The 12,568-nt window shown below is 44.3% G+C and overlaps 1 protein-coding gene across 1 annotated transcript in view; it reads left to right on the top strand.

Moving 5' to 3' along the window:
- Positions 1 to 12,568, top strand: part of MARCHF5 (membrane associated ring-CH-type finger 5) — a 71,590-nt gene that overhangs the window by 30,439 nt on the left and 28,583 nt on the right. Inside the window, exon 2 of the mRNA XM_088476917.1 lies at positions 11,832 to 12,034. Coding sequence (XP_088333043.1) covers positions 11,832 to 12,034 — 203 coding nt within the window. The remainder of the gene's footprint in view (positions 1 to 11,831; positions 12,035 to 12,568) is intronic.

Here is a 12,568-nt window from a genome sequence, read left to right as displayed (position 1 = left end):
TCTCTGCTTTACAGTCAAGGGTGCGCAGTTGTCTGCACAGCCGCCGAGTGTCCTTACACTCGGCGATGAGGTTACTGGGCTCCATGGTGTCGGTGTTCGACATGGTGGAATACGCCCAGTTTCACTCCAGACCTCTGCAGCACCTGATCCTGTCCAAGTGGAACGGGCTGACTCAGTCTCTGAAGTCCCAGACGATTGTGCTCACCCAGGAGGTTCGCCTGTCCCTTACGTGGTGGTTACAGACGACCCACCTCAACAAGGGACGTCCGTTCTGGGTTCCAAATTGGGTCCTGTTGACAACGGACGCCAGTCTTCGGGGCTGGGGAGCAGTTTCGGGTCCACACTTGTTCCAGGGCAGGTGGACGCCGACAGAAGCGGAGCTTCCAATAAATATCTTGGAACTCCGTGCGGTCTTCAATGCTCTCCAGCAGGCACAGCGGTTTCTCCAGGGTCGCCCGGTGCAGGTCCAGTCGGACAACGCTACCACCGTGGCCTACATAAACAGGCAAGGAGGAACTCGCAGTCGGGCGGCTCTCGTAGAGGTCTCTCGGATCCTGGTTTGGGCGGAGCGCAATCTTCCGGCCATATCAGCGGTCTTCATCCCGGGAGTGCTCAATTGGGAGGCGGACTTTCTAAGTCGCCAGGACGTTCATCCGGGGGAATGGTCCCTGCACCCGGACGTTTTTCAACTACTGGTGGACAGGTGGGGTCTTCCAGAAATCGACCTCATGGCGTCCCGGCACAACAACAAGTTGCCGGTGTACGGGTCTCGCACAAGAGACGAAGGGGCATCTCTGGTGGATGCTCTGTCCGTCCGGTGGACGTTCCGGTTCGCATACCTGTTCCCTCCGGTCTCCCTTCTTCCACGGGTAATCCGGAAATTCAAACAGGAAGGAGGGACGCTCCTGTTGATAGCTCCCGCGTGGCCCAGACGGCACTGGTTCTCAGACCTTCAGGGTCTGTCCGTGGACATTCCTCTGCGGTTGCCGCTACGACCGGACCTTCTGTCTCAGGGTCCTTGCCTTCACCCGGACCTGACTCGGCTGTCTTTGACGGCGTGGCTGTTGAGACGGCCATGCTGAGGTCCCGGGGGTTTTCCAGCTCTGTGGTGCGTACCATGTTGCGAGCTCGGAAACCGTCTTCCGCGAGGATATACCATCGCGTGTGGCATACGTTCTTCCAGTGGTGTCGACCGAGAGGTTATGCACCGCGGGAGTTTCGTCTGTCTCGGATTCTCGCCTTCCTGCAAGCGGGACTAGATCATGGGCTTCGCCTTGCTTCTTTGAAGGTACAGGTTTCGGCCCTATCTGTCTGGTTTCACCGTAGGATTGCTACAATCCCGGATGTGCGCACCTTCATGCAGGGTGTTCTCCGAATTCAGCCGCCCTTTGTTCCACCTGTGGCGCCTTGGGATTTGGCTGTGGTCCTGAGGGCTCTCCAAGGACCGCCGTTTGAACCACTGGGCTCAGTGGATCTTAAATGGCTAACAGCTAAGACTGTTTTCCTTCTGGCCATTGCTTCGGCCAGACGTGTTTCTGAGTTAGGGGCTCTTTCTTGTAGACCCCCTTTCTTGGTTTTTTATGGGAACAGGGCAGTGCTCCGCACTCGGCCCGAGTTTCTTCCCAAAGTTGTTTCCCAGTTTCATATTAACGAGGAAATAGTTGTTCCGGCCTTTAACTCACCGGGTCTTTCCGTGGGTGAGGCCTCTTTGGATGTTGTGCGGGCCTTAAGGACTTATGTTGACCGCACTTCTTCGTTTAGGAAGTCGGACGCTTTGTTTGTCCTCTTTGGCTTCCGTAAAAAGGGTTGGCCTGCTTCAAAGCAAACTTTGGCAGCCTGGATCCGTATGGCTATTTCTGAAGCTTATCTTCATGAAGGCCTACCGGTCCCTCCTTCTCTGAAGGCTCATTCCACTAGGTCTGTGGGTCCTTCGTGGGCAGCTCGACGTGGTGCCTCGGCAGTTCAGATCTGCAAGGCTGCTACGTGGTCTTCTGTCCATACCTTCGTGAGGTATTACAGGTTTGACACCTTCGCCTCTCAGGATGCTTCCTTCGGGCGGCGGATTCTCCTTTCTGCACAGGAGCGTCCCCACCCTTAAAGGATACTGCTTTGGGACATCCCCAAGGTATCCTGTGGATACCCTATGGACCCTGAAGTAGAAAATATGAGATATGGTAAGAACTTACCCTTGTTATCTCTATTTCTACGAAGTCCATAGGGTTCCACAGGACTCCCGCCCTGTCGCACCTGTGCTGCAGATGGGCTTTGCTCTGGTCACCGGTTTTCCGTCTCCCTCTGGTGAGAATGTGATTCTTGTATGTGTCCAGATCTTTGTTCTCTCTCTTCCTTCTCCTCCTCCGGCCTATGGCTTGGTAACTAACTGAGGTGCCTTGGCCCGGGGGCGGGGTATAGGAGGGGGACCTAGTGCATCCTGGGAGGCTGAAAGCTTAACTCTTTGGTGCCCTGCGACTGACGTCACACCTATACCCCAAGGTATCCTGTGGAACCCTATGGACTTCGTAGAAATAGAGATAACAAGGGTAAGTTCTTACCATATCTCATATTATATATGACACAGGCATTCACAGGGCTGTATAACAAAGACTCATGCCTCCAATATGTTGGAGTCGTGAACACCAACATATTGGAGTCGTGAGTCTTTGTTATACAGCCCTGTGAGTGCCGCTGTCTTATATATATATATATATATATATATATAACAAGTCCCTTAGGTTGGCACTCCAATAGTGTAAACAACGGTGCAGGTGCCCTCCAAAAAAGCCATGGGTAGGCCTCATACATACAGTCCCAGCAGGCGGCACTCTGAATAAATACAGGTAACGCAGGTAAGTAGTGAAAGTCACCGACGTTTCGGAGCCTCTTTATTGCTCCTTCATCAAGGTAAGAACAATACAAATACATATAAGACATACATTTATACTCACACATCGTTGTGCAAAGTCAGCATCACGCTGCCTCACCGGCCGGGGTGCCTATCGATGGCGTCATCACACCGCGCCCTCCTCTCGGCGCGCAAGCCGCGTCAGATCCGGCATGGTGGAGTAGCCCATCGTCAGCATCACCGTTGCCACGGTAACCAACAGACGCAAAACTGCAAATACAATGATAATATTAATATAACAACGTGTACTAGCATGATGATCTCCGATACCACATTAATAAGCTAAATTCTAATCACTCACAGACAAGTAATAGAATAATAGATGCCAGATGATCTACCACATCCAACCTAATAATTATATAAAACATGTAGAAAAAAACACAATAATCAAACCCTATTAACAACCTATGGAGACAGAGATAAACTTAACATCCATACTGACATGGTAGCAAAATCCCATCCAATGAATGGGATCAACCATCATGCCAATAATGAATGTACAAGAGTATAGGTACAAATTGCAAAAAAGAGAACATATAAACTGTACACAGAGTATGTTGCACACAAGTGCCGCTGAACGCACTAAATTATAAAAAACAATGAAGACCCAAGTTCTCATTAAGGCCCCACGGGGCCAAAGATTGTAACCTAAAAATCCAAGAAGATTCACATCTTAATAGATTGCATGATCGATCTCCACCACGTACAGAATCAGGAACATGATCAATGATCATGTACTGCAAGGATGCCAGATTATGTCCCCTTGCACAGAAATGTCGCGCAACCGGTTGTTCGCTATGGCCGGATGAGATAGCTGCCCGAATAGCCGACCGGTGCAATGCCATGCGTTCCCTCAATGTCCTGTCGGTCGAATGTGGCCCCATCCTACGTCAATGCATTTATGTTTGAAGCTGAACTGGATATCTTCTTTCAAAATGTCGGTGTGTCTGGCGATATTTTTTATTACGCCAGATACATAGACAACATGTTTTTAATCTGGACAGGCTCTGAGGCGGCGTTTAGACTGTTTATGGACGATCATAACAGATCGGATAATCCCATAAAATTTACGTTTGATATTAACGCTAATGTTGTTAATTATTTGGATGTTAGTCTGCAATTGGAAGATGGGAGACTGACCACCAAATTGTTCAGCAAACCGACAGATAGAAACACCTTGCTACATTTCGGCAGTTCCCATCCAAGATCACTTAAGTATGGTCTGCCATATTCGCAATTTATTAGAGCTAGAAGGATATGCAGTGATGAAAACAATGCACTAGTTGAAATTAACAAAATGATTAGCAAATTCCTTAATAGAGGATATCCTATGAGTATTCTTGAACAGGCGAAAAATAAGGCATTATTAATACCATGGGGAGATTTGTTGAAACATAACAAAGTGATTAAAGATACCAAACAAAAATTTCCTTGGGTTAATCACTTTCATAGTTTAAGCAATCCGGTTAGGAATTCAGCTAGGCGACTGTGGCCAATTGTGGGCACGGACCCTGAGTTAAATTTACAAGATACTATGATCATGCCTTGCTACACCAGGGGACGCAATCTAAGAAATTGGATTGTGAAACCTGATGTGAGTAACATGAACGTCATCGGCAGTAAGAGCTTTTTACGTCCGAAACTCGGGTGCTTTAAATGCCTTGGGTGTATGACATGTCGGTCCCTGACTGTGGGAGACAGTTTCTGCCATCCATATAGCGGACGTAAGTTTAAAATAAAACATCGTGTGACATGCACTACAAAATTCATTATTTATGTTATCACTTGCCCATGCGGACTCATCTATGTCGGTAAGACCGACAGGACATTGAGGGAACGCATGGCATTGCACCGGTTGACTATTCGGGCAGCTATCTCGTCCGGCCATAGCGAACAACCGGTTGCGCAACATTTCTGTGCAAGGGGACATAATCTGGCATCTTTGCGGTACATGATCATTGATCATGTACCTGATTCTATACGTGGTGGGGATCGATCACGCAATCTATTAAGATGTGAATCTTCTTGGATTTTTAGGTTACAATCTTTGGCCCCGCGGGGCCTTAATGAAAACTTGGGTCTTCATTGTTTTTTATAATTTAGTGCGTTCAGCGGCACTTGTGTGCAACATACTCTGTGTAGAGTTTAGATGTTCTCTTTTTTGCAATTTGTACCTATACTCTTGTACATTCATTATTGGCATGATGGTTGATCCCATTCATTGGATGGGATTTTGCTACCATGTCAGTATGGATGTTGAGTTTATCTCTGTCTCCATAGGTTGTTAATAGGGTTTGATTATTGTGGTTTTTTCTACGTGTTTTATATAATTATTAGGTTGGATGTGGTAGATCATCTGGCATCTATTATTCTATTACTTGTCTGTGAGTGATTAGAATTTAGCTTATTAATGTGTTTTATGTGGTATCGGAGATCATCATGCTTGTACATGTTATATTAATATTATTGTATTTGCAGTTTGGCGTCTGTTGGTTACCGTGGCAACGGTGATGCTGACGATGGGCTACTCCACCATGCCGGATCTGACGCGGCTTGCGCGCCGAGAGGAGGGCGCTGTGTGATGACGCCATCGATAGGCACCCCGGCCGGTGAGGCAGCGTGACGCTGACTTTGCGCAACGATGTGTGAGTATAAATGTAAGTCTTATATGTATTTGTATTGTTCTTACCTTGATGAAGGAGCAATAAAGAGGCCCCGAAACGTCGGTGACTTTCACTACTTACCTGCGTTACCTATATTTATTCAGAGTGCCGCCTGCTGGGACTGTATATATGTGTATATATATATATATATATATATATATATATATATATATATATATATATACACTTCCATTAGATCCTCACCAGTTCGGGGATACAGCAGTGTTTATTCTGATTACATCAGGTATGGGGTGTGTCTGCTTATTATTGCATGTGTTAACATTGTAGGCATTTGTGTACATTAGAACTCCCGATGGAGATTGATCTTGGTGCATACGTTTGGCACTGATTGATTACCACAGCAGGTGGGAGGAGTTAGGTAATTATTTTGGTGGGTGTAACTTACTTGTATTGTTATCTTGACAAAGGTCCACTCTTAGGACCGAAGCATTGATCTTGTTTATGATGTAAAACTTTTTTACTGTTGGAATAAAGAATATTTCCTGTGAAGACTGGTGAGTGCACCCCTATTTTTCGGTTTTGAATAAAGGACCTGGTGGTTTTTTATGGGTTGGTCACCCCAGCAAGCCGTAATAACATGACGTGAGTGTGGACACACCTCCATTTTATTTATTTATATATATATATATATATATATATATATATATATATAGTAATATAACCAGTTTTTGTTTTTCATGTTTTAATGAAAAAAAATGTTTTAATACTGTGAAACATTACTATGTATTAGACACCTTGATCAACTATGTTTTAATGCTTTCTAACATCAACAGTCCAGTTTGTTAGACTTTTTGTATGTCCTCAAAAGAGACCTATGTTTTCCTTCCATTCATCTTGGTAGGACTGAAGGTTTTGAATTGAAATAAACATGCAGGAGATTAAACCATGATGTGTTTTTCTGTGTATTGCCTCTTTAATGTTTTGGAGTTGTTTACCCTTTAGGATTGAGAATGTTAGTTGTGGTTTTCTCCTGTCCTATAGGATTGTTAGGGGAGGAGTTTGTGGAGTCTTAAACTGGCCACACACTAGACCAACTTTCATCCAACCAGCCAACTAGTTGATTGGTTGGAATGAAAATCTGGTAATTTATGGGAGTAAATGATCAGCAATTTGCTCCAAAATGCCAGAAAACAGATGAAAATAGTCATCAGACATGTTTGTTAAATGTTTGATCAAAACAATTTGTTCAAACAACAGTTTTTAGTCCATTTTCCGGCGTTTGGGAGCAACTTGCTGATAGTCATTTGCTTTAATCCCTTACCAGATTTTCATTCCAACCAATTAACTAGTTGGCTAGTTGGCCAGATAATCTTTAGATGTGTGGCCAGCTTTAGTTGATGCTAGGCAGATTTAGTACATCTCTGATCTAGTTCACCCCCCCCCCCCCCCTATTTCTCTATTGTATGTGAATTTACTGTATTAATTCAGCTCACTCAAATGAAGACCGCAAGCAACAAGAATGTGGCATATTATTAGGGGGATTCCTTATAATATGCTTTTTTTTTTTAAGAGGCCACAGTGCCATGCCTGTAATCACGACATAATAAAAAAAAAGTGTTTTAACACTTCCCTTTGTCACTGACCCTTCTGGTTACATTTGGTTGTTTCTTGGGTAGACTCTGGTTTGAAGAGTAATCTAGATGATTATGTGGTTTCATGCTCCAGATAGGGTAAATATTGCTATTATTGTATTGTGTTATCTGGTTGGGGGGCACAGATGGGCATGATGCTGTATGGCTAGACACAGAACCATGCCTAATCCCAATGGATTTGGTTTATATAAAGCAGAATGCTGTGTAGTGGCAGTGGGGTCACATACTCATGTATCCCGGGTTTATATCCTCCTGGTGTGTATAATCATATTAAACTGGATACAGGGCTTATTTGACGGTTTCAACCTGTGGTGGGCACTAATCGGTGATGCTTGCCACATAGCCCTGTGACCCAATATGCTATACACAGCTATCTGTGGTGGTTATGGGACAGTATTATTGTTTACTGTTCATTTGGAAGGGGCCACAGTTCTCTGCAATACCAGAAACTGGGGTAAATGGTACAAGCATAAAAAAGGGACATACAAGGCAGACCAACTAAATCCAGACATGAAAACAAGAGTAATGGAGGGCCATGCTCATGAGAGAGTGTACAATTGAATTGGAAACAAGCACAGCTGAAACAGGAGGAGCGATTGTGCCACAGAGTGGAGATTGGGACAGTTGTGAGTGTACCTTGGTGGGAGTGGGATTAGCGCTAATAAAGATGTGGATTTTCAGAGAATGTTTAAAGATTTGAAGCCTGTGGGAGATTCTGATCACGTGCCAGGGAATTTCATAAATGGGCAGCTGTGCGGGAGAAGTCTTGTAGGTGGAAGTGAGAGGTGGTTACAAGAGACCTGTTTATCAACGAGTTTTATCATACGCAACATGTAATAAAACTTGTTGTGTATGATAAATGGTGCTCCAGCCAATCCGCTCCCAACTGTCATTTTATAAGCAGATGACGGGAGCTGATTGGCTGGAGCACCATGATCATGAGTTTTATCACATGTTGCGTATGATAAAACTCGTTGATGAATAGGCCCCTTCAAAGCAGAGGAGCAGGGTAGAGTAGACCTAAAGTCGGCAATCCACTAGACGATATGCTCCATGAGCAATATCGTCTAGTGTTCCCCGGCAGTGATGTGCTCAATGTCATTAACAACATTGAGCACCCACACTGAACGATATATCGTTCAGTGACGTCAGCCTCCCTCATCCCTGTACTTGCGGAACCTGACAATATCGTCAGGTTGCCCTGCAAATACGGGCGATGAAAGATGCCGTCAAAGACCAGCAGGAGCGCTCATTGCTGGTCGTTGACGGCATATCCACCGGACGATATTGCGGACGATGAACGATAACTATATCTATATAGTTATCGTTCAAATCATCCAATTTTATCATGTAGTGAATACGCGACTTAAAAGCTGGTGGTATGAGGGCATTGTAGGCAATGGTGAGTAATTTCAATTGGATTCGTTTTCACAATTTTATAAATAAGGGATGATGGTAAGTTTGTATTGTTACTGTACTTTGAGTTCAGACTTGCGCAGCGTGTGTTAGAGGGGAGACTGCCATCTAGCCTAATAAACTGTATGATCACTGAATGGTGAGAGAAAAAATAGCAACAGATGTACAATCACTTCTTGCAGAAATGAAACTAGAACAACTCCTTTCCCTGTCAGAGGTTTCATCCCTGCAGAATGAATATATATAGACAAATTAGACTAATGTCTTGCTGTGGCCGACATTCTGTTCTCTCCTAGTCTGAGATCAGTCCTACCCTCGCGTCAGGACATAAACCGCATATTGTCCAGGCAGTGATAGCAGAATATAATGGGAAGGTTGTCTTTATTATGTAATGATCCTGGGAGAAGGGGAGCTTTAGCTAATTGTGCCATGGGAGAACCCACCGTGAATGCGGAACGAATACGCTGTTTATATTTTCCTAGTAGCTTCCTTACCGTGCTGTTCTGTTGAATAATCTGTTCTTACTACTTGTAAATAAACATCTAAAAAAAAAAATAGCTTGTTTACTAAAGCAAAGTGTTACCAAATCCATCCGAGCTTTTGTCCACTGCAGTCTTTGCAGAGATGGAACAATAATGCAGCTGTTTCTGCAAGCCAGACTCTTCTAATTCAGGTTGTTATTTGAACACTGACCTGATTCAGTCCTAGGACTTAGGTCATGTTTTATTCAGAGCAAGAAAATGGAAAATCTGGCAAGCACCGGGATCCTTGTGCTGAAACCGTTTTTATGTAGCTCACCGTGCAACAATAGGAGATGAGGTTGATGAGCGAATACAAGGGAATTTCAATTCATTATTCATTGCTTGCAAAAGCTTTAATTATACAAAGGGTTATCATGTGATTTCTATTTTTGTTTTTGGAGGTTTAAAAGGAGGTCGGCCTCGAGACAAACATTCGGTTTGGCTGGAGTCTGAAAAACGTACAATTTTTGCTCAGTTTTCGCTTAACACTTATTAATAGTACTCTGTTGCACTAGTAAGTTATACATTACAGAGAAGTGATACTTTCTCTCGCTGATTCAGCAATCCCAGGCTTTGACGATCACGCATAACCAAATGTGCGGCCGTGGAAATGGACCATTTTAAATTACATATTGGACATTTATCACTTCAGTTAAACTCCTGGAGGGAGAAGATAAACTACCGACGCCAATTAAATATTCCAGAGCCGCAGCGTAGAAAGCTGATAAGCCGTAGGCTGTACTTCCGAATTCCATTTCAGTGCTAGAATAAGGTTCCTGCTCCTCTTCAAGGTTCCTGTGTACGTGTGTAGTAACGTTTGTTTAACTGCAGTCTAGCTGGTAGTTTTAAAAGTTGTCTAAATGGGCTTTGTAGCTTTCAGTTTGGTGCTGGGTTTTACCTGGCATTAGTTTTGATGTGACCCCTTGTCAGTCCCAAGTGGTGACTTGGAAAATGTTTGGCTATATTTGTTGCAGACCAAGCACAGGGTGACAAACTGGTATAAAAAAAATATATAGTTAAATAAAGCTTTCATATGGATTTAGTTTACAGCTATATTTAATCCACACAATAACATACCTACACACCTTATGTCTTCTGTTTTACAGTTTTATTGTAGCTGCTTTTGTTGTAACGATTTGTCTGCAAGACATAATGGCACCTGGCGTGCTGCACGGCAGATGCCGTTATAGCTGTGAACAACTTTGTACAGAAAAATCTGGTGTACATACCCGCAGATGCGCTGAGCAATATATCGTTGGCCGGCTGTACGAATGATATATCGTACGGTGTGTACCCAGCTTAAGTTTCCGTCCTTCTGAGTCTATGGCTGCCTGCTCCCAGCGCCTCTCCTTGACAGAGGTCATGATGCTGTGACGTCTGCACTGCTGCTGCTGCCTGTCTGCTCCTGCCTCCTCTCTTTGGCATTATCAAGTGGAGCTGGGGTTAGATGGGAAAGCACACGCTCCTCCCCTTGCTCTGCTGATTGGCCAGAGGGTGTCCTGGAGTAAGAGGGAGAGCAGGGAAGCCCACTACCCTCTCCTTGCTCACCTGATTGGCCAGTGTGTGTCCTGGAGTAGGAGGGACGCACACTACCCCCTCCTTGCTCACCTGATTGGCCAGTGTGTGTCCTGGAGTAGGAGGGACGCACACTACCCCCTCCTTGCTCACCTGATTGGCCAGTGTGTGTCCTGGAGTAGAAGGGACGCACACTACCCTCTCCTTGCTCACCTGATTGGCCAGAGTAGGAGGGAGAGCAGAGAAGCGCACTTCCCGTCGTTATCGTCCAGTCGTTCATTAGTCGTGTAGTGGATATGCGCCTTAACAGTCCAGGTTTTAAGAATAGCCTTGCTTCTGCACAGATGATAAAATCAAATTGTCTACGGTACTAATTAAGTCACCTGTGCTTAAGCATGGATTTCCTTTTTATTTTGGATTTTTAGGTTGCTTGAGGGCAGAGTTTGGGAGCCAGTGACCTATTCCGAAGTTACTGCATTGTAGGCATTCAAAGTGTGTGTCTTTTTTTTTTTGTTAGTGCCTGACCCTCTCTGACACAAATTTCAACAGTGTAACACAAATGTATTTACTATTTATGCTACTTCATTCTGATGCCTGGTTTATCTTGTGTCATAGATCTAGACAAATCAGTGCTACAGATGTGTCCTTATACATCTTTGCTGCAGTCATGCTAAAAAGTCCCTCACGGCGCACCAAGTCCCGTGAGACTTTGCTAGCGCCAGTCATCTTTCTTTGACGGAAATGTGTCTTAAGTCACAATGCCATGCACTAGTAGGCACCAGCAGACTGTGCTGATTAATTTGATATGCGACACTTGTATATCTGTGTGCGACTGAGTCTCTGATCCTGTATAGAAAGGAGTTGTACTGCATATACAGATCAGTTGCACACAGATATACAAGTGTCACATATCAAATTAATCGGCACAGTCTGCATTGCGACTTAGACACATTTTCGGCAAACAAAGAGAGTAGCAATGGACCTGGCGGCTCACTCACGCCAGGCAAGTCGCGCTGCGTGGAGTATTGATGCTAGATGTATGAGGATACATCTGTAGTTGCTATACTGCTAGCCTGAATTCACCTGATGCGAACATAATTTATAAATTCAGTTTCCGAAGGTTCAAATTTGGTAACAAAGGAACCATGATAACTGCTGGCAAATGTGGCAACGTTAACATCGTTTTCTCTCTAAACACTAGGAGTTGCTGGGTATGTTTTGCCACAGATGAAGATGACCGGACAGCAGAATGGGTGAGGCCGTGCCGGTGCAGAGGGTCTACCAAATGGGTGCACCAGTCTTGTCTCCAGCGGTGGGTAGATGAGAAGCAGAGGGGAAACAGCACAGCCAGAGTCGCATGTCCTCAGTGCAATGCCGAGTATTTGATAGAATTCCCAAACCTTGGTGAGTGTACACCGTACAAGTCACTTCATATAACGTTCATCACAACTGTGCTGCATTTCGATTTTGTTTAAACTTCACTTTAAAATAAAAACAAACTTTAAACTTTTTTATTTCTTTTAATCTTATTTGTTTCTTTTTTAGTTTTTTATCTTATTTATTGTTTTTATTGGACATTTATTACTACACATGGAAATAAGAGGGTGTTATGTTCCGCTTTCAATGGTTTTGTTTGATTCTCTATTAATATCTGGCTACACATTAGCATCTGTCGCCAGATATGCCCACACTCTACCAAATCGCATTGGTGAGGTCGGATGGTGAACAGATGCCCATAGCAATCGCTGTGATTGGCCATGTGCAGATAATCGGACACACTTTAGGGTGGAATATGTTGGTGTTTAGTCTTTGTTGTTATCTTTCCAAACCGGCTGCATAAAGTCCTATATTTCTCTGCGTATTTACAGTGGGAGATTTATCAAATCTCGGAGAGAGATAAAGTACCAACCAATCAGTTTCTAACTGTCATTTTTCTAG

Source organism: Taudactylus pleione, unplaced genomic scaffold, assembly GCF_031769625.1.
Source record: "Taudactylus pleione unplaced genomic scaffold, aTauple2 ptg000198l, whole genome shotgun sequence".
Taxonomy (NCBI): Eukaryota; Metazoa; Chordata; class Amphibia; order Anura; family Myobatrachidae; genus Taudactylus; species Taudactylus pleione.
The sequence above is the reverse complement of the archived record's forward strand: the minus strand, read 5'-3'. Positions and strand labels throughout refer to the sequence as shown.